The 27,743-nt window shown below is 39.5% G+C and overlaps 1 protein-coding gene across 4 annotated transcripts in view; it reads right to left on the minus strand.

The window, feature by feature from the left end:
* The window catches only part of TAFA5 (TAFA chemokine like family member 5), a 420,937-nt gene that overhangs the window by 148,312 nt on the left and 244,882 nt on the right, over window positions 1-27,743 (minus strand). For all 4 annotated transcript variants that reach the window (XR_007244878.1, XM_048501458.1, XM_048501457.1 and 1 more), the window contains one exon: window positions 25,645-25,794. Coding sequence is in view for 3 of the 4 variants with exons in the window: in XM_048501458.1 (XP_048357415.1) it covers window positions 25,645-25,794 (150 nt within the window). In the remaining variant the exon portion in view is untranslated. The remainder of the gene's footprint in view (window positions 1-25,644; window positions 25,795-27,743) is intronic.

A 27,743-nucleotide genomic window follows, 5' to 3' on the forward strand; every position in this document is an offset into this window, starting at 1 on the left:
AATTAAAAAACTGGTTATAAGATGAGTTGTAGCACTATAACCGATACCATTGCTTTGCTAATTCCAGCTAGAATTGTAGGAAATTAAAGGACATCAAATAATTGTTCACCAACTCTGTAATGAATAATTAAAACAAAATATCACTAGATGTCTGTGATTATATACACAATAAACTTCTTCATGTATTCATTTCATATTTAACCTACCCTTCAGTCAAAGATCTTAGAGTAACAAATATAGTTCTCTCCTTTCTCATTTTATACTACTAGCGGCGATGAGGTAGGTCTTAATTTTAGTCCAACACTCTAAGCACCACACCACACCACACTGGCTCAACCATTTATGCCATATGCACTTTATTGAACTGTTCATAAACTGCCAAGTTAAAAGAGACTACATGAGACTGTTTAGTGGCTGATAAAAGATCAAGGGGAAATTGAGGGTCCTTCATCCTCTACAACAGATCCTTTCAATCTTGTTGCACCTGTGGGCAATTTCAGAATTTTGAAATTAAAAAAGAATATGGATACCTCACTCTCTTCACCTGTAAGGAGTCTCAAAGCAGCTTACAAACTCTCTCCCTTCTTTTCCCCACAACAGATACCTTGTGAGGTAGGTGGGGCTGAGAGATTTTTGAGAAAATTGTGACTTGCTAAAGATCACCTGACAGGCTTCATGCGGAGGAGTGGGGAATCAAAGCTCTCCAGATTAGAATTTACCACTCCAAACCACAACACCATGCTGGCTGTCCCATAGGGAATGGTTGCTACCACAAACTGGCTGCTGGCAGTTGCCACAATTAGTCACAGAATGTTGGCATAATGCAAGGCAAGCATTATCCTTTGATGGAGGCATCTGTTTCTCAATGGTAGTTCCCTATAGACACAGACTCATGAATGCTTCTGAAGCCTCTCCTGTTCCAAATAGGTAGAAGAAAGACAGGGTTGGCTCTTTGCTTTGGGCAAGAGATGATTGTGAAAAAAGAGAATGGGCACCAAGAAAACCTTTGGTAGACACAGAGCACCCCAAATCACCATGTTGGAGATCACTGCTTTGTAAGTTACAGTAAGGTCTGGTGGACTTGAAGATAGAATTAGCTAAAACATTTTCCCCACTAAAGTTATGCTGTAACTACTAGACCTCTGCACTTGCACACAGTCCTGAACTTCAAAATACTGTGCTGCCAACAACCTCTCTCTACAACAGGCTACTAGTCCTCAACAAACATGGCAAACAATATTCTTACTTGTCTCTAATTCTTAATCAGTACTGTAAGTTTTATGTAATGTTTCATAACGGAAAATTTGCAAGCACAGTCAAAAGAAGCACATGGACAGTGCAACACATATTTATGTTCATCATTAAAGCTAGGCATGTATCTCTATTTTGTAATTAATGTGTCTCCAAACAACTAACAAAGCAAGCATTCTTCACAAATAAAAAACAAAGCATAATTTACAGTGTTCTTCTAGAAGAGGGTAGGTGAGGTTGAGACAACATTTTAAAGAGGCTCTACTGGACTGCATAAGTAATGCGTATTATAATGTAGATCCACATCTTCTGCTCACTCTGGCTGCTGAATACTGATAACTGACTGATAGACTGCTTTAGCCTTTCAAGCTGTAAAGGCTGATCATGGGGTGACAAAAGAAATCAATATTATCAGCAAATCTGAATATGAGTTGATCATTATACACCTATGATCATGGCAATGTGGTAGTGCTAGCTGCTGATAAACGTGCAGACCATTCTGTCTTTCATGTAACACGTTGTTTATTCTTTACTAAAGGACTGCTTAACATTTGACATGTCATATTTTGGAACTAGTAGCCAAGAACCAAATACGTAAGTTACATAACAATTGTGAAAAGCAAAATATTATACCATTACAATTATATATTTTGAAGGACAGCATCTAAAAAAGCATGTCACCACTCCCTCGGTATAATGGTATGATACTGGGAGTCTTCAACTATTTTCACATTGGCTGATGAAATATCTGCTTGACTCATGCTGCAGAAATGAGATTCTTAGATCTCATAAATCACTGAGGACTAGAACAGTTGGTCACAGAGGGGTAGTAACTTGGACTTGGTTCTGAATGGGGCTCAAGACCTGGTGAAGGATGTAGAGGTTGTTACACCAGTTTGGAACACTGAGTTCAATGCTACTAAGTTCAGCATTCATATCAATGGAAATTTACTCCTAAAGTCCAGAAATGCAACATTTGATTTTTAAAAAAGCAACTTGACAAAAATGAGGGGGATGTTAGAAGGAAAGGGAAATCTCCAGAGGATGTGTAGAATCTATTTAAAACCACACTAACTGAAGCCCAGAGAGAATGCATTCCACAAATGAGTAAAAGCACTGCCCAAGTCTACAAGTTATGTAAGCTATAAAAAGCAGAGACTCTTTTTTTAAAAGTATCCCAACGAACTGAACAGAAGGAACCATAGGATCTCCCATCCAAATATTAGCCAGGGAAGACCCTGCTTAGTTTCTGAGACCTGATAAGATCAGACTAGCCTGGGGCTAGTCAATAAATAGGCATGTATAAAGAGAATTGGAGAAGCAGGTTGTTAAAAGCATTAAGACAAACAATAAACATTTCTTTAATACACCCAGAACAGGAAACCAGGCAGAGAAGCAGCTGGGCTCTTGGATAACCTACTAAAAGGAAGATGGGGAGATGGCAAAGAAGCTGAGTGAAATTTTTGCTTCTGTGTTCACTGTGAGATGTGGGGCATGCACCCATCCCATAGTCAGGTAGGGAGTCTGAAGAACTATGTCAAACAGAAGTGACATGATATGAAGTTCTAAACCTATTGGGGAAATTAAAAACCATTAGTCCTGACAATGTTTCCCCAATAGGTTCCCCAAAAGTTCTTAGGTTACTCAAATGTGAGACAGTTGATCTACTAACCAGTATTTGTAACCTATCACAAAAATCCAGCCACTGTACTAGAGGACTGGAAAGTAGCAAATGTTACACCATTTTTTTAAAAAAAGAGTCCAGATGGGAACCTGAAAATCATAGACTGGCCAGCCTAATGCCTATTGTGGGCAAATTTGTAGAAATTGCAACCAAAGCTAGATTTATTAGGCACATTGAAAGGAAAAGCCTGCAGAGGGAAAATCAGCATGGCTTCAACAAAGGGAAGTCCTGCCTCACCAACACCGGGGTCCCACAACTATTAGTACAATTTTATTTGCTTATAAATAATCTGGAAGTAGGGGTGATTAGTGTAGTGATCAGGCTGCAGATGATAAAATTATTCAGGATGGCGAAAACCAAGGAGAACTGTGAAGAGCTTTAAGAGGATCTCCAAAAGTTGGTTGAGTGGAAAAAATGTTGCAGATAAAGTTCAATGCTAGTAGGTGTGATGCACATGGGGACAAAAAAAATCTCAACTTCAAATAAAGGCTAATGGGGTCTGAACTTGCTGAGACTGAGGGAAGGAAAGATCTTCAGATCACAACAGATATTTCACTTAAAGTATCAACCCATTTAGTGGTGAAAAAGGCACACTCTGTGTTAGGATATATTAGGAATGCCTCTGTATAGATCCATGACAGGGCTTCACTAGGAATACTGTCTGCAGTTCTAGTCATCGTATCACAAAAAGAACATCAGAGAGCTGAAAAAAAGTCTAGAAGAGGGCAACCAAGATGGTTAGGGGATTGGAATATCTTCTCTATGAGGAAAGGCTGAAGAGTTTGGAACTTTTTAGTTTAGAAAAGAGACAAATAAGGGGGGACATGATAAGTGGTTTATCAAATTAGGCATGAGGTGGAGGGGTTGACAAAGAAAACTTTTTTCTCCCTCTTTCAAAATACTAGAACTCAAAGGCATCCCAATGAAGCTGGTGGGCAGTAGATTCAGGACAGATAAAGGGAAATACTTCTTTACAGATAAAGTGATTAAAATATGGAATTCACTGCCAGAGGATGTAGTGATGGCCATAAACATAGGCTGATTCCGCACACGAGTGTAAAAGGTTCGACCTGGTCCCCTGAGAAGGGCACTGACCTGGGTCGAAGCCATTGTTGTTCCCCACTGCAACCAAAGTCATCTAGCTGGATCCCAGCTCGGAGGGCGGGATCATCTCAGTGCCTCTTCGCTGCTCCATCCCGATTGGCTACTGTTTCATGGCGAGAAACGTGACCCTGCATCCCGCTTTAAAAAAAGTTACGTAGGAGCTACATGGAGGTGACACCACATACCGTCATACAGATGAGAGTGAGATTTGCATAGATCCTGCCTCTTGTCTGAAATTTGGCACAAGTTGCCATTTCTGTTGGAGCGCTTGATCTGAGCGTTTCTGTCTGTTTTACCAGAGCTTTCTGAACCAGCCATGTCTGCTGCCAACTCGCTTCTGTGCCTCAAAACGTTGAAGCCACAAGAATGGAGGGAGGGAGATGGTGGGTGATTGGCTGTTTGAAACACGGAAATAGTGTGATGCACCAGTTTGTGTGCCCAGCAGTCGCTTCGAACGCCAGAAGAAAAAAAGGGCGGGCTTTTCGCCGCAGCGAGTCTCCAGCTCTGCACATGCCCGAAGCACTTAGCTGCGATTGGCTGAACGGGAGACTCCTGGTGCCAAGATTCCCCACTCACATGGATTCAACCTGATTTCGACTATTGTTCCCTAAAAAAGTGTACCTCCCTGGTGGAGTTGGAATTTTGATGGTGAAATGGGGCAATGCTGGAACGAACCCATGTCGAACCCAGTGATTGTGCAGAATACCTAGGTTGAACTTAGGTTGAATCTAGGTCAATAAAGCAAGTGCGGAATCAACCATAGAGAGCTTTAAAAGGGGATTACATTTATGGAGAATAGAATAGGTCTATCAGTGGCTACAAGCCATGGTGACTAAAGAAAACGTCCACATTCAGAGGCAGCCAACCACTGAATTGTAGTGCCAAAAAGCAACATCAAAGGAAGACTTTGACCTCTATAACAAAGGAACTATTAGGCCACAGGAAATCTCACTAGATGGATCATTAGTCTGACAAGCAGGGCACTTTTTCAGTTCCTATGTTCTTAACCAGGGCCAGCCCTATTTAGCTTCCTAGATGTGACAAGGATGGACTGGCCTGGGCTGTTCACGTGAGCGGTATCCAGGTTCTGTGATGGATATGTCTGTGGTGGGGAGGAGGCGTGTTAAGAGTTGTCAAGTCACTTCCCACTCATGGCTGTCCTTTGAATCAATGTCTTCCAAAGTGTCTTATCGTTAACAGTCTTGATCAGGTTTTGCAAAATGAGGGCTGTGGCTTCCTTTATACAGTCAATCCATCTTATGTTTGGTCTTCCTCTTTTCCTGCTGCCTGCAACCTTTCCTAGCATTATTATTTTTCTCAGTGATTCTTGTCTTCTCATTATACAACCAAAGTACAGCAGCTTCAGTTTAACCGTTTTATCTCCCAGCGACAGCTGAGGCTTAATTTGATCTAGAACCCACTGATTTTTTTGTTTGTGGTTCACGGTATCTTCCTGTGAGCTTTCTTCACTGTCCAGTTTTCACACTCATACATAGTAATAGAGAGCACCATGACATGAATTAACTTGATATTGGTTGCCAGTGACATTACACTTAATAATCTTATTTAGTTCCTTCATGCTATCCTTCTGAGTTTCAATCTCTTCCCGATTTCTTGGTTGCAGTCTCTCCTTTGGTTGATGATAGTGTCAAGGTATATAAAGTCTTAAACCATTCCATTTTTTGCATTGTCCAGCCTAAAGCTAAGTAATTTTCTTGTCATTTATTTTGTCTTTTTGATGTTCAATTGTAGTCCTGCTTTGGCACTTCCTTCTTTAACTTTCACCAGTAGCCTTTTCAAGTCTGCTGTTTTTCTTCCAGTAATGTAGTATTATCAGCATATCACAAATTGTTAACATTCCTTCCCCCGCCCCAATTTTCACTCCTCCTTCATCTAAATCTAATGCAGCTTTCCATATGATCTATTCTGCATACAGATTGAAGAGATAAATCTTTTGGGTGCTGTGTGGTTTCCGGGCTGTATGACCGTGTTCTAGCAGCATTCTCTCCTCACGTTTCGCCTGCAACTGTGGCTGGCATCTTCAGAGGATCATCTGAAGATGCCAGCCACAGATGCAGGCGAAATGCCAGGAGAGAATGCTGCTAGAACAAGGCCATACAGCCCGGAAACCACACAGCACCCAAGTGATTCCGGCCGTGATAGCCTTCGACAATACAGATAAATCTTTCTCCAACACCTTTTGCCAATTGGAAACCATTCTGTTTTCCACATTCTGTCCTAAAAGTAGACTCTTGTCCAGAGTGCAGGTTACACATCTTTCAGAAGCTATGGCACATACATTTCCTTTAAAACCAGTTACAGCTTTTCATGATCCACACAATCAAAAGCTTTGCTGTAATCTATGAAACATAAGATGATTTTGTTCTGCAATTCTCTTGCATGCTCCAGTAATCAACATAAATGTACAATATGACCTCTAATGCCTCATCCTTCTCTCAATCCAGCTGGAATATCAGACATTTCCTGTTCAATATATGGTAACAGTTGGGGAGCCCCATCCAAACAGGAAGTGGCGGGGTGGAACCAATGCTCCACCACCCTGCTGCAATAATAGAGGCTTCCCAGAGGCATGGGGAGGCTCACAAAGTAAAAAAGTTTCCCCACTGCCAAGAAGCCTCAATGGGCCACAATGGACTTATGTCACCCAAAAGGGTGGCTTAAGTCTGAACTGCAGCCCGCTAGCGTAACACCAGCAAAGGCCATGAGGGAGCCAACTAAGGCTGATGGCTTTCTTGGCTATGACCCTGGCCTGCTCCAGCTACACCACAATGATGGCAGGGGCCCTGGGACACTGGCACAGCATTTGGCACAGCATTCCAACAGTGGCTCAGAAGTGCACGAATCCAAAGGGTGGATTCACGCACCCAGTCTTTAAGTATTACTTTACTTGTGAGAGAAATTAATGTGATGGTCTAACAGCTGCTGCAATCTTTGACATCTTCTTTTTTGGAAACTGGAATGTAAATTGAATGTTTCCAGTCTGTGGGCCATTGTTTTGTTTTCCATATTTGTTGGCATATTCTTGTCAAGAGTACAATGGATTCCATTGTGACTTGGAATAACTCTACAGATATTCCTGGTGATTTGTTTCTCCCAACTGCTTTCAGTCCAGCTTTCACTTCACTTTCTAAAACAGTAGCTTATTCTTCAAAAGATTCTTTTTGGAATTTCAATTTTTTTCAAAATTTTCTTCTTTGAACTTTTTCATAACTTCTGTATAGTTCTTCAATATACCTCTCCTATCTTTTCTTTATTTTGCTCTGTTCAGTTAATGTATTTTTGAAGTTAATGTATTATTGCCATTAGCTCTTATTAATAAGGGAAGGGGGGAGAGAAAGAAAGAAAAAGAAAAACTGATTCTGAAATTATATTTCTTCTTTTTAAACATGGTGTTTGATATGCATTTGGGCACTTTTATTTTTGTTTAATTGGATTCTGAAATAAAATGACACAATTATTTGTTTCAGCATGGTGCTGAGGATCATGGCAAAATGCTACAGATTCAATATCATCTTTCAGAAAATGTGTAATGACTGGCCATATTGGGCCATTATTTCAATGGTAAAAGTCCTCTGGTGCAGGATATAATGTGAAAAGTGAAAATTCCATAATATATCTGGTAGTAATAGGATATTGGATGTCATAATATTAGGATCCCCCCTCTTTTTGCATATCTTGTAATCAGGAAATTAATATCCAATATCAAATAATAAATTGTCTCCAAATACTATGGAGTTACTCATTATACCCACAACACAGTTATTCAATCCTATGTTCACCTGAGGCAAGTAGCAAGTGTCCTTGGGTAAAAGAGGAAATGGAAGCCTCTCTCTCTCCCTCTCTTGCTGTCTGATTGTCTCTAGGCAATTTCAATAAGGATGCAAAGCTCTTTCCAGCCTGTGAAAGAATATTTCAGCAGCTGAGAGAAAAGGTAAATAGGAGGGAAGGGGGAAGCAGAGGAATAAAGATTGGACAGGGAAATCAAGGCAAAAGAATCTGAAAATCCTTTGAAAAGCAAAGTTATACGGCCCAGACCTCTGCATCAAGAAACCAAAGATGGACACAGGCATGGCACATATTAGTATTTCCTGTTCTGAGTAGGCAAAATTAATGGGAAAACATCAGTTGGATTATTTCCATATATGTTTATGCAATCTAGGCATTTATGATCATGATTTATGAAGTCTCCAGTTCAGACTTAGACCAGATATGTATCTGCTTTTTAGTCAAAGGCAAGCACTAGCTCTTGGTATCAGACCAACCCATGTTCTATGGAGATATTAAATACAGGGCCACATGAAAAGGTGGCTGTAAGGAAAACTGAAAAGCAGTTTGATCACCTAGAAAAACAGCTCTGTAAACAAAAAGATCTAGTATATCATTAAAAAATAATCAGCTAATTTTTGAGTGAGGTGAAAGGATGTATATGGCACTCAAAATTCATTAGTCAATGTGAAGCAGGCTGGCATATATATATTTTTGGACACTGATACATTCTAGCTTAACTGAATGCAAAAAGGGATACTCATCCCAGAACTACCAGCAGTCACTTTGTTAATGGGGTGTAAGTCAAATTTAATTTTATTATATATTCTCACAACACCTTAATACTGGAAATTAAAGCGGCATCTGCATTAGAAGAAGCCCATATAATGTCAACAATGCTCAAGACAACTTGAAAAGAAATCATTAGTATTGCATTGTAGAACTGAACTCAAGGTTAATAAGCTCTAGGGGATAAGAACTCTTATGAAAGCCATAAAGAAATGGATTCAATAGTTATTGAATCTCTTAGAGAAATAGGAAAGGTTTTTGAAGGCAGACTTGCCTTATTTTTCTTGACATGAATATGGATAGCTATTGTTGATAGGACCATTATATGCAGCTAGTTATCTCTACTTATTCTATTACTCTTTCCTTGTGGTACAATGAAATTCTGCAGCAACTATAGAAAAGACAGAAAGTTTTACTAATGGAAGCATTATGGCCACTCACTTCAGAAACTGTTCAATAGCAGGGATTATTTTTTTCTGATATTTTCATATTAAAGTTTAACAGCAAGACTAGAGTATACAAAAGAAAATATGACTGCTTTCCACATGCCTAATGAAACATGGCACATAATATCAACTGCTAAACTCAGAGACCCCCTGAAGCCCCTAAAGGACATTTAGTCTGATTTTGTATTTCTGATGTCTCTGGGATGCCGGTAGCATGAAGATGACACGCTCTATTATTTGTCTCCAGCATGTGGTATTCAGAATATACATCCTCTTAACATGGTAGATACATGAGGTTTCTGTATTCAGATACCAGGATGCCTCAGGATGCCAGAAACCACAAGATACTGAGTGGGTAGATCCTCTAAGGCTATACAGCTTAAACAATCCTATTGAGGACTGAGGACCTAGGACTGTCAGGAGAGCAACATCTTCTCTCTCTTCCTTCACAATGGATCCAAGGATCTCATTTTGCAGACTACTCTCTTGCTTAGTACTTCCACATTGCGGAGCGTGATTTACAGATCAGAATGCAGCTGCTGCCTTGAAACCAATAGGAAGACAGGCCTGCGTTAAGGCTCCTGTACCTTATCACTACTCCTGGAAAGAAACTCAGCAAAGGGATTATGTCAGCCAAGACTTCAAGTATCACAGTCCCCCAGAGGGCAAGTTCTTTTTCTCATTGATTGTAGTAGGAATTTGATGAAGGCATCTGACACCCGACACCAGTTTCCTCCTTGCTCACAAACTGATCATCTAGTTAAAGAATACCAAACATCAGACCAACACCAACTGACTGTGAGCTTGTGTCTGTGCACTGCTGCCACTGTAAACATTCATTGCAATATGCAGACTGCTTTCCCTATGGAATCCATAGTTCCTGGGATTTTGCTAATATCACATATTATACGTTAAATCCTTCCCGCCCTCCTTGTCCTGAGCCCATCTTTCCAGCCAACATTTGTACATGTTCCACCTCCACTTTTGCTTGTGAGAGTGATGATCTCCCCATTGTTCAAGGTTAAACATGAAGCTGAAGATAGGGCCTTCATATCCAAGTGCATTAGTTAAACCTTTGCAACTACCCAGATCACGAATATTTTATTTGTCAACTTTTAGCAAACGGTGCTTGTTTTCAGTTTGACATTTTGGTTTTTTCAGGGTTTTTTGGCCATTTTGGCTTTTTTTTTTTTTTGCTTTCCCAGCAGCCTGAGCAGTTGGGAGATTCCCAATCCCCCAGACAGCATTCCTTCCTCGCTTGCACAGTGATCTGTAGGTTTAGTTTCTGAGATGGATACTGTGGTATTCCACTCATCAGGATGTTATCGCAAATATTTCCCATTTCCAGCTCTGTTCAAAGTATTTTGGATCAGGATGAATAAAATAATTGGTGAGTAATGACTACAGTCTCACATCTGCTATACAGGGAGGGAGAAAAAGAGGCTGAATTTATAACAGAATGAGAATGTACTTATCAGTCCTGCATTAATCAAAGAGAGATGCATATTAAAGTGGTGACATGTAGCTACCACAACTTCATGTACATAGACAAAGAATACATGCAATATGAACAACATAAATATTTACACCTTGTCAGTGGAATGTCCAAAGACAATCTACACCAATACTTTTACAAATCCAAATTTGCTCTGCTGTCCTGCTCAATTCGTTTATGTGATCAAACATCAAACTGAGGCAGAAAAATGAAATGGAAACTAATGCACAACAAGGAAAATGTATTTTTGTGTATGTGCATGAGCAACAAGCTCAAAGGTGCAAAAGCTAGTTTAGAACAGCAAGAATATCTGAAACAGTCTGCAGATTTTTACAGATAACTCAGAGTATGCGAAGACAAAGCAAAAAACCATGGAGGTAAAGAAACAACTTTTGCACATCCCAAGTGATCACTAAGAAGAAATTACCGGGGAACGATGCAGAATACAAATGGCAGAATTATTTATGCATTGAACAAACATCTCTGACTGATGAACTGTGCTTCTGAACGTGTCATCTTTCCAGTAAAATAAAACATGTATTTGATGTAATTAAAGATCCCAAGGCAGTATTTGTATGCATGAGGGAGTTAAACCCTGCATCCTGGCTAGGTTCCAATTTAAATAATTAAATCTTAAAGTTTCCCAGCACTCTCAGTTTTTATTTCCCAGTCTCAGCTGCCATGTTGTTGCCAGGTTAGACCCCAAAGGAGACCACATTAAAGTGAGAGATGAAGTAATTTGCGCTTACAGTGAAATCTCAATGTCTTTTGGGATGCAGCAAATGAAATATCATTTCCAGGGAAGCAAGCTATATCATTAATAGCTATCCATCACCTGTAATTTTTTTCATGCTTTGGTGACATTAGTTTTGTTTCCAATAATGCTTCCTATGCCATAATATGGATTAGCTCGAGAGTCAAATGGGATTCAGGGAAAAAGTGGGAAAGAAGTGAGTCTGATGGCAGGAAAAAGGAAGGGAAACAGCAAAAAGCTGTCCAAGGCTAGGGGGGGGGGGGATTCCCCAGGGGGAAGTAACTCTAGATAAATCTTTTCATGGTGCATTCAAGCTTTTTCTACTACAATTCAAGGAGTTGGAACAAAAGGACAGAAAGGACTGATCAGTCCATAAGCAAAGGGCCCAATCTTTAGAATTGTTAGCATTATACAAATTTGTAACACACAAACCCTGGTTCTGTTTTACAAATGAGTTATCATTTATTTCTAAGATGACATAAAAGAATCAATATGATGTTAACAGATGTGTATGCTAGGCAGAACTCCTTATGCTTGCTCATTGTGTACATTGTCTCAGAATGTTGGACCCCTAAAAGAAAGATACTAACTGTATCACTTCTTGTGCTGATTGTTTCCAGTCCGAGATATATGGAAAAAAAATTGGCATTGGAGGAAGAACAGGCACTATATATAGATATCAATGAGAATTCTGAACTGCTGAGATACCAGGTTTCTCTTACATGAAGCACATTCTTTTTAGCCATAGTGGAAGCATAAAGCATAATCAGATTTTAAATTCAATCAGCCTCCACAGAGAGCACACCTGGACTACATGATGAACAGAATGTAATGGGTCTAAAGACGAATAACTGCTACCTTCTTGCAAGGTAGGCATGGTGGAAAGGATATCACTATCACCACCAAAACACTATAAAAGCTCAGTGAAGTGTTCCTGCTTCATTTGCTATCAAGAGCTTACAATACTGACACAGATTCTCCAAAAGATGTGTTGTATACATAGGGTTAGGAACAACTACATAAAGAGGCTGCAACATCAGTGTGGTCTACAGATTTCTTCATAGGAGTGAGAACAGGTAGACCAGCACCAAGAAGATTCTCATGTATATTTCAATAACACAGCTGCTTGGAATGTCAACAAAATAGTGCAATATACCATAACTCTGATATCTAAAATAAAAACCTTAACACCTGTGTCCAAATGTATATATATTTGTTATCATTTCATAATGGGTGATCTTCAAGCTTCAAGATTACCAAGACTTTCATGTTAGTGCTAAACAGTTGTAGTATTTTTGTAGTAGCATTTTATGATTAACTAGAATAAACCTTTATGAGTCACATATCAGCATCACAACTGTGTGTGTATTAAGCACCCTCAAGTTGCAGCTGACTGATGGTGACCCAAGCAAGGGGCTTTCAAGGCAGATGAGAAGCAGGGACTTGCCTTTTGTCTTCTACAGAATTCTGGTGTTCTCCCTTCCAAATATCAATCCTACTTAACTTCTGAGATCTGATAAGATTGGGTTATACCATGATGCCTTCCCTCCCATAGCATGCAGCATTAATACAATCTTCTTTGGAAGTTATGATGCATGACTGATCTGTATACAGAAATGTGGGATGAATCAATGACTCAAGAGTTATACTACATTTCTATATTCAAGTTAGGGGAAAGAGAAGAAACAGTATTGTCAATAATCTTGTCAATAATGAACATATTGATATTTTTAACCAAAAAAACAAAATATGTACTGACTCAAAACAACCCAGCTAACCATCTCATTAACAGTCTTTCAATAGCTTGTTATTGCATAGTGGATAAGACCCTCTGTCCCAAATAATTGTCCAAGCCTGAACAAGACCACAAAACACTTCCAGGATTCAGAAGCAGACTCGTTTTCATTCCCCCCCCCCCATCATATCTTCCTCTCTTTTTTGTTTTCTTTTATCCATGCTAGAAGTAATATACACTACAAATTCTGTATTTATAATCTTAAGACGTCTTAGATCAAAACTAGTATGACATTTAGAGGCTCCAGTCTCCTATGGTACATTCAGAGAATTATCAGGAATTTAATAGATATCCATAAAACTGTTTATATTAATAAAAACCAAACTTTGGTTAGCTCATGAATAAACTAAGGCAGGGTACCTGGAGCAGAGACATTTTAGTCTCATTGGTGACAAACCATTTAAGACATAGTGCTTTAATTTAAAGCAATTTAGACTTACTGAAGTCAGTGCAATTAAAATGGCTTAGATCCAAAGACCAACTCAACTATTTCATGGATCACAGCCAAAGTGCATTAATTTAATTATATATCATTCTTCTTTTCTAGATTTAGAGAGTGGCATATTTTGTACTGTTTCTTGCAAGGGCAGAAGTATCATTTAAAAACAGAGATTCATAACAGCTTGATAAATCAGGATTCAATTAGCAATCAATTTTGACCCTTGCATCTTCCTACTTAAGAAGAAGGAGGTAACATACAGAGAAGTAAAGGAAATTATTGTGTGTAACTGATGTGATCTCTACTTTGATCTAATATATTTAAAAACTGATGACTAATAAAAACATAATTATCATAGCTGAATATTACATGAACTAGAGTTGCGGCAGATAATCAGTCCATGAATGGCAAACGTTTTCTTCAATTGAGGGTATCATATACAATATTCTGGTATGTCTGAGTAGCTGGAGGAAGCTAACAGTTTTAGTTGAAGGATTAGTTACATTCTATCTCAGAGGCCGTTTCCGCACGGAGGCGGAAGCAGCTAGGTCGGCGCATTTTGCGCCGACCCGACGAAGCTGGGACCGTCCGCATGGACGGTCCCAGAAAGAGCCAGGACGACGGCGCTGCAGAGCACCGTCACCTGGCCGACCTGGCATGTCCCCGGGCCTCCAGCACGTCACTGAGGCGTGCACTCCGGAAATGCTGGCTTGGCGCCAGTTGGGCAGCGCGAGGGCGGCGCGGCTGCGATGCAGCTGCGCCCCCTGTGCGAATGGCAGCCTGGGGATGGCATTTTTGCCGTCCCCAGGCCGCCATATTCCGCCGTGCAGAAACAGCCAGAGCTAAGTTGTCAATAGTTGGTGATTTCAACATTAGGCTTGGACCTAATGATGAAAACTTATTGACAGACAGAGGGATGAATGGGTCTGAAATAGAAGAAAAGGAATATTTGTATGGCTATGACAGGAAATCTCTGATTATGAAGATAAATGCAGTGAGCCTGAAAATGTTGGATTTTTTGGATTTCATCAAGAGGAGCCAGTTTAACACATTCTTATTAAGCTTTCCCAGTTCTAGTCCCTTGGGTGAGCAGTTTGCAAGTAGAGGCTATCTATGGTAGTGATCATTTGCCTGTGGTCAATCACTCTAAGGAGGGGATTGTTTCATCTTTGACTCTTGAACATGATACTCTATTTACTCAACATAATACATTGGCAAGGAAAATCTAATGGTCTACATCAATGAAGACAAGTTGATAATTTTATGTCCTCTTCTAGTTCTAGGAGCCTCATAGAGAACCTATATAAAGTGCGAATAAAGTAATATCTACAGAAATATTCATCAAATTACTGAATTCCTTAAAAACTGTTAGGAGATCATGTCCAGTCAAGAGCTTAGATTTGAATGCAGGGATTCGAAAATGTTTATTCAGTATCAACAGAGGAAGCTCAAAGAGCATTATGATCCTTGTAACTTTACTCCACTTAAAGCAGGACTACAAAGTCATGGTTAGGACAAAAGAATTTAAAGCTAGAAGGGTAAAATTCCCTTCTAGAAGGGTAAATTTCCTCGATCATAGTAATGACCCCAAGCAATTTTAGTCATTAGTAATATCAGCGTTACAAAAAAAAAACCCAACTCCCTTCTGAATTCCTGCCAGTGAATCGGAATTAGACTTGTCTAAACTTTATTTTTCACCTGTAACCCCAAGTGGCTTGGAAGAATGTGCAATTACTAGGGGTGTGCACCTTTGTTATTTTTCATGTTTGGGCTTAGTAGTCCTGTAATTAAAAAAAAAACAATAACAGAAAAGCCAAATCCCAACATCAGCTTTTCAGGTTGTCTTTTTAAAAAATAGGTCTATTAAATTTGAATTCTAAAAATTCCTACTGCCTCCTAGCTCTATGTGGGCTCGAAGGCAGCAGACATATGTGCAGCTGGGAGACAGCAGCACTGGCAGCAAGTCCAAAGCATCCCGAATCATGGCAATTTTTTTCAGCATGATTTGGGATCTGCTTTTCAGAACCCCTTGGAATAATTGAGGATATTTAAAGAAGAACTTCTAGGTAAAATAAAAACAGGGAATCTCTTGGCTCAGATAATGGTTTCTATTGATTTGCAAAAAGGTGGAGATTTATTCTGGCCCCATTTTCTTCAGTGATACACGAAACTGGTACAAATCCAAATGTGTGGAGATAAGTGATTATAGTGCCTATGTATTAAAAAAAATGATAGGATGAATCCATCTAATTTTTTCCCAATTAGTCTCTTGTCTTCATTTGTTATTACACAGATTATTGGACTGGGTGGTTTCTGAAAAAGATTCTAGGTCCTGAACAATCACTGGAAGGTATACAATAGATCACTGCTTATTTGAAATAATTTAGGAAATATAAATAAATTCCAAAAAGCAATTTATATGTGGCCTTCATGGATCTCCAGGCAGCTTTTGATTCAGTCCCAAGGGGCTGTTTGTGGAACAAGTTAAGGAAATCATCAACTGAACTAATACTGTTATGGTTAAGCAAGAAGCTACATGATTCTCCTTCAGCTCAGGTTTGCTGTAGTTTGGAAGGTCACTTGTCCTATTCTATCCAGTAGTGGAATTCAAATAAATTGAATCCCAGCTCAACCTCAATCAGCGATGGCCCTACTGCTTTGTCTTCGGGGGCAGTAGGGCCACTGCCAATGGATTTTGAGCCAAGGGTGGCAACAGTCAGTGGTAAGGTGTGGGGCTGCCGGCTGCTGTGCCCCCCTGGCTCAAGTGGCGCAGTGGTGTGAACCGGCTGAATCCCACCACTGATTCTATCCCTTTACAGGAGGGTGTTTGGCAAGGATGCCTGCTAGCTCCAATATTATTTAATTTGTATATAAATTATATGGAATCGCTTTTGAGAAACCCAAGTTCCATTCTGCTACACTGGTTAATTTCCTTATATTAGTGTTATGATATGTTGAGTTTTCATAGCTTTCCGTTGTCATGAAAAAGGGCTGATAATTAACCAAGAAAAATCTAAGGTGATTTTTTTTTCTAAATCTACTCACCCAATAATGTATAACTGGCAAATCAATGGGAAACTATCCTAGTTTTGTTATTTAGGAATTCACTTCCCAAGCTAATTTGGCCTGGAAGGCCAATCTTAAGAATGTTCAAAACAGCGGCTTAGTTGACACAGAGACCATAATACTTTTTTTTTTACAACAATGGTAGTTAGTTTGTTATTTCAAACTGTTTGCTATTTCAGTTTTTAATGCTAATATAGGTAGTCAGCTTCTATATGGAACTCCAGTATGAATCGGGGCCTGCACAGAGACACTATATTTTGTCATTATGTTTGCAGAAGATCATAGAGATTCCAAGTTGTGTGGCTAATGTTTCATTAAGGGCAGAACTAGATTTAAAATCTCTGGAAGCATGGGCTTTGGCTGAAAATTTTATTTACAGCAGAAGCTAATGGGTACCTGTTCTCAATATAGGAGACCATTTATGCTTGAAAAATAAAACTCTGTCCCAACTCAAGTATTGCAAGGTCAAATGTAAAGGACTGCATATTCTTTTAAAAATAATTAATTAAAACCTTACAAGAGCAAAAAAGAACGCCCCCCCCATATACATTTAACCCAAGCCCTCCTGATTTCACCTGCACCAAGTATTAACACATAAAGATAATACCTCTAGTAACATATAAAAATAGTTTGTAATTGTTATTATTAATAAATATCACACTTTTCTGTATTAAATCTTAGTTTTGATGCTTCTATCCCTCAAATCCACATCATCAACTCATTTTTTCTGTTTTACCCAAAAAGTCTAACAAGGTTTTCCAGTTATCCAAAATTTTAGGTAACTGTTTTTTCCCTCTAATCAACAAGGGAAGTTTAGCCATCTAAACCAACTTCAACAGTTTCACAAGCCATTCCTCCAATGTAGGAATAGATGAAGTTTTTGTGCATATAGTATTCTTGCTGCAGCTATCATATATAAGAACAAAGTTCCATATTTTCTTTCCAGAAATCTGTCCATAAGTCCCAAAAGAAAAGCTTCTGGTTTCATGAGAATATTAATTTTTAAAATCTTTTGAACTGTTGAGTTGTATTAATATCCAAATTTTCTTAGTTTTTTTTTAAAGGTCCACCATAAATGATAAAAAGTCCTTTCATGATGATCACATTTCCAACACTCAATTAAAACATTTTTGGCAAGGGACTGCATATTCTAATAGACTGCTTTTGAACAAATCAAAACTTTGGAGTACTGCTCACTGGGATGTGTTATCTTTTACACTATTGGGAATATGTGGATTATTCCTCTTTTGTACGATAATGAGAAGCTGTCAACGCCAGATAAAGTTAAAAAACTGTTGACAGGCATGGACTGAGTAGTTACAATGGCTGTAGCCATTTTTTCCTCACATAATCAGATTCAAAGGACTTCCAGCATGGTAACTGATTGGCTATTTAAAATGTTCATTTTCATTCCATAATGGAGCTATAGCCTGTCTATTGGTCTGTCTGTCTGTCTGTCTATATCAAATCATACCTTTGGATGCAGTATTAACCAATGATTAACCTTCCTTATGAAAAGAGGCTGCAGCGTTTGGGTAGTGGCTTATCTACCAAGGAACCCCTGACCCCGCCCATGTCAGTAATACATGGACAGGGTCGATGCGTGCAAAAACACACATTTCACCATGGACTCCTTTCCTTCCCCCCCCTGCCGGCAGCGTCTTTTGACCTCCTCTCTGGGCAGGCCAGAAGAGACTTCAGTCCTGACTTCAGAGACCTGCTTTTATAAGCACTGAGGCCATGGGTGGGGCATGGGGAGCAGGAAGTCCCACCCCTTCCTGCTCCCCAAGCCCCACCCACAGCCTCAGTGCTTATGAAAGCCGAGACTGCAATCTCTTCTGGCCTGCCCAGAGGGGAGGTCAGAAGGGGTTGCTGGCTGCTGGCTGGGAGCCCAGCCAGCAAGGGGAGTTGGGGGGGAGTTAGTCAAACATATCCATGGTGACATGGGCAGGGTCAAGGGTACCTGCAGTGGGGTGTGGAGCTGGAGTGGTGGTGGGGGCAGAGCCTGGGGGCATCCAGGAGACAATTTGTCTCCGTGTGCCATTTACCCCTGGTACACCTCTGCATTTGGGACTCTAGTTTGGAGAGAAGATGTCTGAGGGGGGATATGATTGAAGTTTATAAAATTATGCATGGGGTAGAAAATGTTAACAGAGAGACATTTTTCTCTCTCACAATACTAGAACCAGGGGGCATACATTGAAAATGCTAGGGGGAAGAATTAGGACTAATAAAAGGAAACATTTATTCATGCAACACGTGATTGGTGTTTGGAATATGCTGCCACAGGAGGTGGTGATGGCCACTAACCTGGATAGCTTCAAAAGGGGTTTGGACAGATTTATGGGGGAGAAGTCGATCTATGGCTACCAATCTTGATCCTCCCTGATCTGAGATTGCAAATGCCTTAGCAGACCAGGTGCTCGGGAGCAGCAGCAGCAGAAGGCCATTGCTTTCAAATCCTGCATGTGAGCTCCCAAAGGCATCTGGTGGGCTACTGCGAGTAACAGAGGGTTGGACTAGATGGACTCTGGTCTGATCCAGCAGGCTACTTCTTATGTTCTTAATGATAGCTCTGATGCTGTTAATGCAATTCCCTAGTAAATATAACTTCACATCATAAAGCCAATCATCAACTCAAAGTACAGTGAAAAGTACAGCATACAGCAAATTTCAGATGATGGCATGTGATGGCAATACTGACACATATTTTCTTTGCTATCCAACAAAATCCTAATTTGTCAGTGAATACTGACATTTTAAAACTTAAGTTCTAAGTGGCATGTTAAAATGGCTGCAAGCACTAGAAAATACAGATACTTGAATAGTTTCATTAAATGATTAATTCACTATGTGCCAACATGGACATGTATTTTAGTGATCTTTGTATCAAATTAACAGCTAGAACATTCTTCTGTCTAGAAGACCTTGAGCTAACTGTTTAGTCCAGGGGTAGGGAACCTGCGGCTCTCCAGATGTTCAGGAACTACAATTCCCATCAGCCTCTGTCAGCATGGCCAATTGGCCATGCTGGTAGGGGCTGATGGGAATTGTAGTTCCTGAACATCTGGAGAGCTGCAGGTTCCCTACCCCTGGTTTAGTCAAACATGCTTGCAAAAAACAGTTTTCAGTCTTCCAGGCTCTGACTGCAACAATAAGTCTCCTTCTCACAATATATTTGTTACATGAGAATTACACCTTCATACATACATTCCTGGATCACTAAGGCAGCTATGTAAGAAGCCTTCAGTAATGTGATTGGCCCAAGCCCTCTATGCCACCTTTTCTTGGTTGAATAATGACGCTACACATTCCGTTTGTGGGTAAATATTTGGCCATAGCCAGTTGTATTTATTGGCAAGGAGTTACAAGGAAGCAGCATGGGGGGTGATCCGAACCTCCGGACAGCATGAGTGCTGTATCCCATAGGTAAGCGAATTCCTCTGCTCGCCTGGTGGAGGAACTGATTGTGATGGGCCAGATTGGAGCCGGGAGTGTCAGGTGAGTGATGGACCCATTCCTGGCACCTGTTCCATCTGGCGCTAGGGTGCAAGTTTGGTTGCCCCTGCCGAGCATCCCGACCTCTGACTCGCTCCACCCCTGCCCCTTAAGGGGGTATTCCAACAGGAGAGCTCCCGCAGTTTCCCTTTATCCACTGATCACCGCCCAAGCGCAACCTCCCATAGAGCAACTTGCTCCTGTCAACTGCTTCCTAAGCACCCAGCCAATCACACAATTCCAATCTCAGGCTATGTAACCAAAGGTCCATGCCCTTGTCCGACAGGTAGACCCCATCCGATGTATACAATGCCTCCTGCCGGAATGAAATATTGTGGTGCGGTAACTCCTGCCCCCTAACCCCCGTATGAAATGTGCCACTGCCTGGCAGGGCCTCTCCCTAGCCCAGTCTACCTGGCAAGGTTCCAATGACCCTCGCCAAAAAATCCGTTCCAGGAGGTGAGACCAAAACAGCAGAGTTCCGGGTGCAAGCTGTCGCCCTTTTTGTATGCAGACACCAGCCGGCACACCTATATGACGTGGGGCTTCTTCAACCCCGTGGGAACGCAGGGCGAATCCAGGTCCTGCCTCCGCGTGTGCGTGGGCCTGGCCCCACAGCAGCACGGCCGCCCTTCCTCAGGCGGCAGCATGGCTTGTGCTGGAGCCCGCCCACCCACAACAGGTGGGCCTGGTCAAACCACGGGCTGCACCTTATCATGGCTAGTTCTTTACATTTACACTATTTATTAATAATTCCCTCAGAAACCTCTAAGTTCAGGGGCAGGATGTGGAAATTTCAAATTCATTCTATCAATTTATCAATTACTATACATGAAGTAGCAATGGTGACAGTATAATATAAGTATATCTCTGTAGCTTTCTTGTGTGCCAAGGCAAAGAAAGTGTTGGGGGAGTAGAACACAAACCCCCAATTATCTGTGAGTCAACTTCTGACCAAAGGCAGAGGCAACAAGTTTCTCAACTGTTCAAACTGCTCAATGGAATTTGAATATAATCTTTTTTTTAAATTGTCCATTTATTAAGATAAGTTTAAGTGATACATAGGTATGTACATATGTTATACAAAAACACAAGATTGCACTCAGCGCATTATACAACATGATACACAAAGAACATTAAAATTTCCTTCCCTACTCAGAAGAATCATATATAATCCTTTCTCTAAATTGAACTTCTCTTCCTATATATAATCCAACCCACGGAAAATCATAGTCTTTGGACCTTCATATGCTAGCTATATAAAAAATACATATTTACTAATTTCACTTAAATACTAATTTAATAACTTGGTATCTATACTTATCTATTTCATAATGTAACTTAAAATAATTTTCCAGAGGTTTCCATTCTTTTTCTTTCCTCTTTGTATCTTCCACCTGTAAAGACAATGAGATATAATCCATGTCCATAAACATATACATTTTCTCTAACCTTGCTTCTACTCTTGGTATTTTTTTTAGATTTCCATTTTGAAGCAATTAACATTCTTGCTGCAGATGTGAGGTAAGTATTTAGTTTTGTATAAGGTATAAGTTTCTTATCTTTGTATGAACCTAGTAGATGTATTTCTGAATCTATATTAAACTGTATTCCCAAAATTAGTTGCATCTGTTTATATATCTTGACACAAAATCTTTTTATTTTTTTTTGCAGTTCCACCAAGCGTGCAGAAATGATCCTGTTTCATTCCTACATTTCCAGCAGGACGCCGGGTAAATATGGTTCATTTTCGCTAATATAACAGGGGTCAAGTACCATCTATGAATCTGAAAATAATCTTGCTCAGCTCACTGAACTCCTTTAACCAAACTTCACCCAAACCAGGTGGTATTATCAGGAGAGTGCTCTAAAGTCACCGTGCAAGTTTGGTACCTGTATCTTTAAAAATGTGCCTGCTACAGACACCCCCAGATTCTCTTGTTATAACTGATTTGGCTCCATTGAAGCCAGGGGGGAATTTCTGGGTGTGTAATATGCAGGGAGCACATTTTTCAAGATCTATCTACCACTGGACTGGAAAAGCATAGGAGAGAGATAGATCTTGTGTGCTGGGCTGACCTTGATCAGTCTGACACGCAGCATCTTTCTGATCTCTTCCCCCACCACAATGCTCTTCCAGCCCAACAAGACTACAAGCATATGGGAGAGAGAGAGATCTTGCATATCAGGGGTGGGAGCATCTGGAAGAGCATGGGTAGAGGGAGATCAGAAAGATCCTGCATGTTAGGCTGGCCTAGGTTAGATCTATCTCCTTCCCATGATCTTGAAATATATTGCCCTCCCACTTGGGGTTTTTGGTCATATATATAAAAACCCTCTGTGATTCAACTTTATTGAATCACCAAGCCCAAATTTTACTAAGATACAAGACAACTCCTGTTTTCCCTTCATTTAATTATACCTGTAACAATTACTCTTCTAAAATTTGTTTATTTATACTCACTAAATTAAAAAACCCACCCATCAACCTCAACTCATATATATATATATATATATATATATATATATATATATATATATATATATATATATATATACACACACACACACACACACACATATAGACACATTATATACTCATACACACACACATATGCACACACACACATTTGCCATTCTCTATTCAAGGATCTGAAATGTCTAACATTAATTCTATTAATTTAATCAATTCTTCTATGGAGTTTCATAAATCCATTCACTACCATTTCATGAACACAGATGATCAATTCAGCAGCCTTATGACAGATTTCTATAAACTATATGCCTCTTAATATTTTAAATAGTTATCTATTTGAAGTATTCTGGCCAAATGTATTATCGATATTGTATTATCAAATGTATTATCAATAGTATCATTTTAATTAGTGAGAGAGAGATTTCCTTTAGAATATGTGTTCCTGCATGGCAGAGAGATGGGATTGATGGCCCTTGTGGTCTCTTCCAACTCTCCGATTCTACGATTCAATGAGCATACACACAAAATCATTTATACATAACTGACTTTCCAAGAAAACAAAAACACTTTAATACTTAATATTATTTTAAGTACAGAAACCTTTAATTTGGTGGCAGATATATGGAAAAATAATTCCAGAAATTTTCTGTTCTGAATCTCAAGCAGAAGCCCATCTCTTAGCTAGAAGTGGAAGCTCCTAAAAATTACAATCCTACATATGCCCATAGAACCAGTTTCCAAGCAGACAGTATTCCTTAGGGTTCAAAAGCCATTTGAGAATCATTGACTTTAGAGTACAGAACACTTCAGAGTACTGAAAGATGTATTGATGTATTAAATACCTGTTAGTCTACTTGGATAAAGCCATAAAAAGTAAAGCTGGCAAGAAGTACTAAAATAGATTTTTATAACCAATTAAAACACTGAAAGAACCTAAAGCGATGCTGAAAAGATAAGTAAGGTCTTTTCTGTCAAAATGATATACTATGAAATAATGCCATGAATCATGAAGTAGCTACTTTGAAATTACTAGTGTAAGGTAAGTTCTATGGGTACAAATATCTTTTAAAAATTGCAGTCTCTGCATAGCTTTTATAGAGAACAGTCATTCTTTGGTTATTTGCATGTATATCTGAGAATGTATTTAACCAAAATGCTTGTAACAGTGTAGAATTATTTCATGGTGTTCTGACTTTGTTCAGCCTGCAAGCAAATTTGGAATTTTTTACAAAGTATGGCTGGTACCACTACAAAATGGCTGATGAAGGGCAGGGCCAATTTCACAGCGTTGGACACAAGGGACACAGCTACTCAGAAAATGTTGAAATGTTGGAACACTGGTGCCATGCTGGGGATCACTGAAAACCGGGGAAAGGAGAGGTTACTACTAAGTAGATTGCCCATGATCCTAAGCATATTTGTTAGTAAGTTACACAACAACAATTTGATGAAAACAATATCCAACTGAATGTCAAAAAATGAAAATAGCCTGAAATTTCACAGGTAAATGTTGAATTAGCAGCATAAATCTAGAACAAGGTTTAATTGAATATTGATTGTTTCTATAACACGTGACCAAAAAAAAAAGTAAATGCTTTGTGAAACTGATACCCACATTTTTAGATAAAGTAAATATAGCCATACATGCCAACTTAGCATAACACCCAATTAAGTGGTGATTTAAAATTTAGGATCCCTATTATGAATCTATGACTTAGACCCAAAGTGAACCAAAATTATTTGACTTGACCAAAAAATAAAGATATCCTTAACATAATGGCAAACTGTAATGGAGGAAAATGAAACAGTGAACAGATTTTACAGTACTGGCAAGAAAAGAAGGCAAAACACAAAAATAGAATGGATGTGATGTTTTATATTTAGCTTGGTGGGTAGGCAGTGAAATCCCCTTTGAGCTGTCTTCTTTGATAGTCAGTGGGGGAGATCAAATTCTGATGAAATGGTAGTGAAGTCTCAGCAATTTCTTTTAATGGGCTGAAGTATGAGTCATTTTGTCCAAACGAAATCTTAATTTATGATCTTTTTTACAGAAGCATCCATTTTTTGTTGTTCTCTGCAAAGCCTAAATCAAAACTTGCCATCTTTAAAGTCATCTATTTATAACCAGAGCCTCATTTTATTTCTCTTAATTGCAGTGTGAACATTTGCTACCAAGTTTTCATCAGAAGACTTGCACTGACTGCAGCACTGGTGTCTTAGTTGGAACAAAGTAGTTTGAGACATAAAAATGATTTCAAAGTGAAATATTTTCATCCTTCCTCTACATCAGCATTTTTGCAAGCTGCAGGCAACACACTACATCTGCAGTTAATCATACAGGATGACGGTTTTAATGAGGAAAGGGACAGCAGAGATATAAGGTGTAGCACAACAGTTCCATTCTAATAACACCACTAGAGTATTTTTTTTTCTTCCCTCAATCACATTAACTTTCACACAGCAGTGGCCACAACTGGCTATGATCCAAATTAAGATATAAAGTATCACTTCAATAGTGCACAAAAAACTTTGCCCAAACAGCTAAGTCCTGATGCTCAGGAAAAACAAAAGAAGAAGAAGCAGTAAGGAAGATCCCAAGACAAAAGCTAAATCTTGAAGCAAAAAGGCAGCACTCCAGAAAATCTCATTTCTCAAATCAAAACCAATCTAGTGTAGATTCTGGCACAGCGAACATGAATCAGTGTTCCAATATGCCATCTGGATACCACCATGACTTAGTTGTCCATTGGTATGGAACAGATACACCAAACAACTTACAAAGATGTAAGCATGCAAAAATTATCAAGCATTTTTTAACCGCGACCTATCATAAAATAAAAGCTTGACACCAGAAAACAAAGCTAGTCAAACATACAGGGTTTTTTTTCCCAGATGATAATGTCTACAAGAATTTCAGCCATAATCCTTGTACCAACACATTGTCTTGGCTGGTGCATATATAAATATTTGATTCAACACATCTACAAGGTGAACAAACAATACAATTGATAATCAGTTCCATAATGGTGGATATTGAGTTAGATGATCTTTCATCTCTTACCATCGACACAGGCTGGCCTGGCTCTTGTGGTACCGGCAATCTGTCCTTTTTTACATGCACAACGAGCTGTTTGTCGGGCTATAGTCCTTCGAGGCTGACTGCTATCTCTGTCCAAAGTAACAATTTCACATGTACCTGCAGCCAACTGACCTGGAAAAAAGAACCAGCAACAGGTACCAGAGTCACTGAATGCACTACAGACAATCTCTTTCATCCAGAGTCATGTTCTAACCATCCACAACAACTGGAAAGTCAGATGAATAATAAAAATAGAAATTACATATATACATATTTTCCATGTGTCTGACAAGTGAAAATCTGGAGAACTAGGCTAGAAAGAAAGTTGCTGCTATACTAGAAATGTTGTCATTAAGTTACTGTTACCTTTATTTTAGAAAGAAAAACAAGATTTTGTAGTTGTTAACTGAAACACATTTCTAGTGCATTTGAGCATGATAAGAACAAGTATATGATAAACAAAGAGCAAATTAAAATGATGAGAACAATCCAAAGATGTCTGTTATTTTTGCCATACAACTAATTGATGTGCTGCTACCGTCCAGCTTTTGGGTGAAATACAGTATATTTTATATAAAAAATATAACTGAAATGTAATTAAATGTTTGACATAACTTTTTGCATATTCACTTCTATTCTTTAGATGATTATCCTAGTTCCCGACAAAATTGAGCTAGTGATATTATCAATCTGCATGTTGTCAAATTCAATTGTCTTCCTGTGCTTATTAACAAAAATATAACATTTTTAAAGAAAATGTAGAAAGTTATACAATGCAATATTATTTAGTATAAGGTTCAACATCTGGTTTTCACCAGTTAAGACAAGATATTTGCTTCCAAGTGCATAGGTGTTTTGTAATAAGAGTTCCTGTAATCTAATAATAAATATCTAGACCCGTGGCTAAGAACCCTCATTGATTATACTGATTTATCAACTGTGGTAACCATATTGGATTGTGGATCTGCAAGAGTATTGGAAGCGTTGGCTAAATTTTTGTGCCCTGTTATCAGCAAATGGTCAGAACTGTATTGGAGATTGTATTTATCATACTGGTGTTGCATGTAACATCATACTGGTGATAAAAATTGCAAATATGTTTACATACTTATATAATAAAATAATACTTATAGGCCATTTTTCCACAGTGAAATTGTACCGATGTTAGCACGGGGAATACCCCAGTGCAGCCTGGAATTCTTCATGGTCCTTGAAGTTGCACAGGGTCTGCCCCTGCTTTGCACCGCCATTTTCCCTTTTCCCTGTGGCTTTCAAAAGCTGCGACATTGGAGGTTATGTTGAAATGCCCCTGTGTGACTCCGCTTGCCTCTGTGTGTTTCTGCTGCCGTGAAAACACCACAGCAGCAGAACTGAGGCCATTTTCCCCACCTTGTCACTCAGGCCCGCCCCACCAATCAACAGGCACTGGAGGTTTGACAGAATCAGTGCCCTCCACCCCACCCCACCCCAGTCTAAATCCATGTGCCTTTGAGAGAATTGCTCCCCTCCCATTTGGGGCACTTACAACCAGTAGTGGGATTCAAATAATTTAACAACCGGTTCCGGTGGTAGGATTCAAATAATTTAACAACTAGTTGTTTACAAGCACCATTTTAACAACCGGTTCTGGCGAAGTGGTGCGAACTTGCTGAATCCCACGACTGCTTACAACCCAACCCCTGTCTAAATCCATGTGCATTGAGAGAATCACCCTCCTCCCGTTCAGGGCACTTTCACACACACCCGTCTAACATCCACGGTTTCTCCCTCCCACCCTGGGGTCATGCGGAAACAGCAGGGGTATTATGTACCGGCCCTGTCTCGACTCGAAAACAACAGGGGCATTATGTACCAGCCCTGTCTCGAAGGACTGGGGAGTCAAAAACTGGGGAAAAAGCACCACAGCATATAAGATCCCTGGGGCATTATGACCATGCAAAAGTGGCCATAGCTAAAGGAATGTGCATGAACGCAAAGATTTTACAAAGAATAAAATTTTGTTGGCCTTAACAGTGCCACTGGACTTTTTCCCTGCTGCGTCAGACCAACATGGTTAACCACTTGAATAATATTTGTAGCAT

Source organism: Sphaerodactylus townsendi, linkage group LG06, assembly GCF_021028975.2.
Source record: "Sphaerodactylus townsendi isolate TG3544 linkage group LG06, MPM_Stown_v2.3, whole genome shotgun sequence".
Lineage (NCBI taxonomy): Eukaryota > Metazoa > Chordata > Lepidosauria > Squamata > Sphaerodactylidae > Sphaerodactylus > Sphaerodactylus townsendi.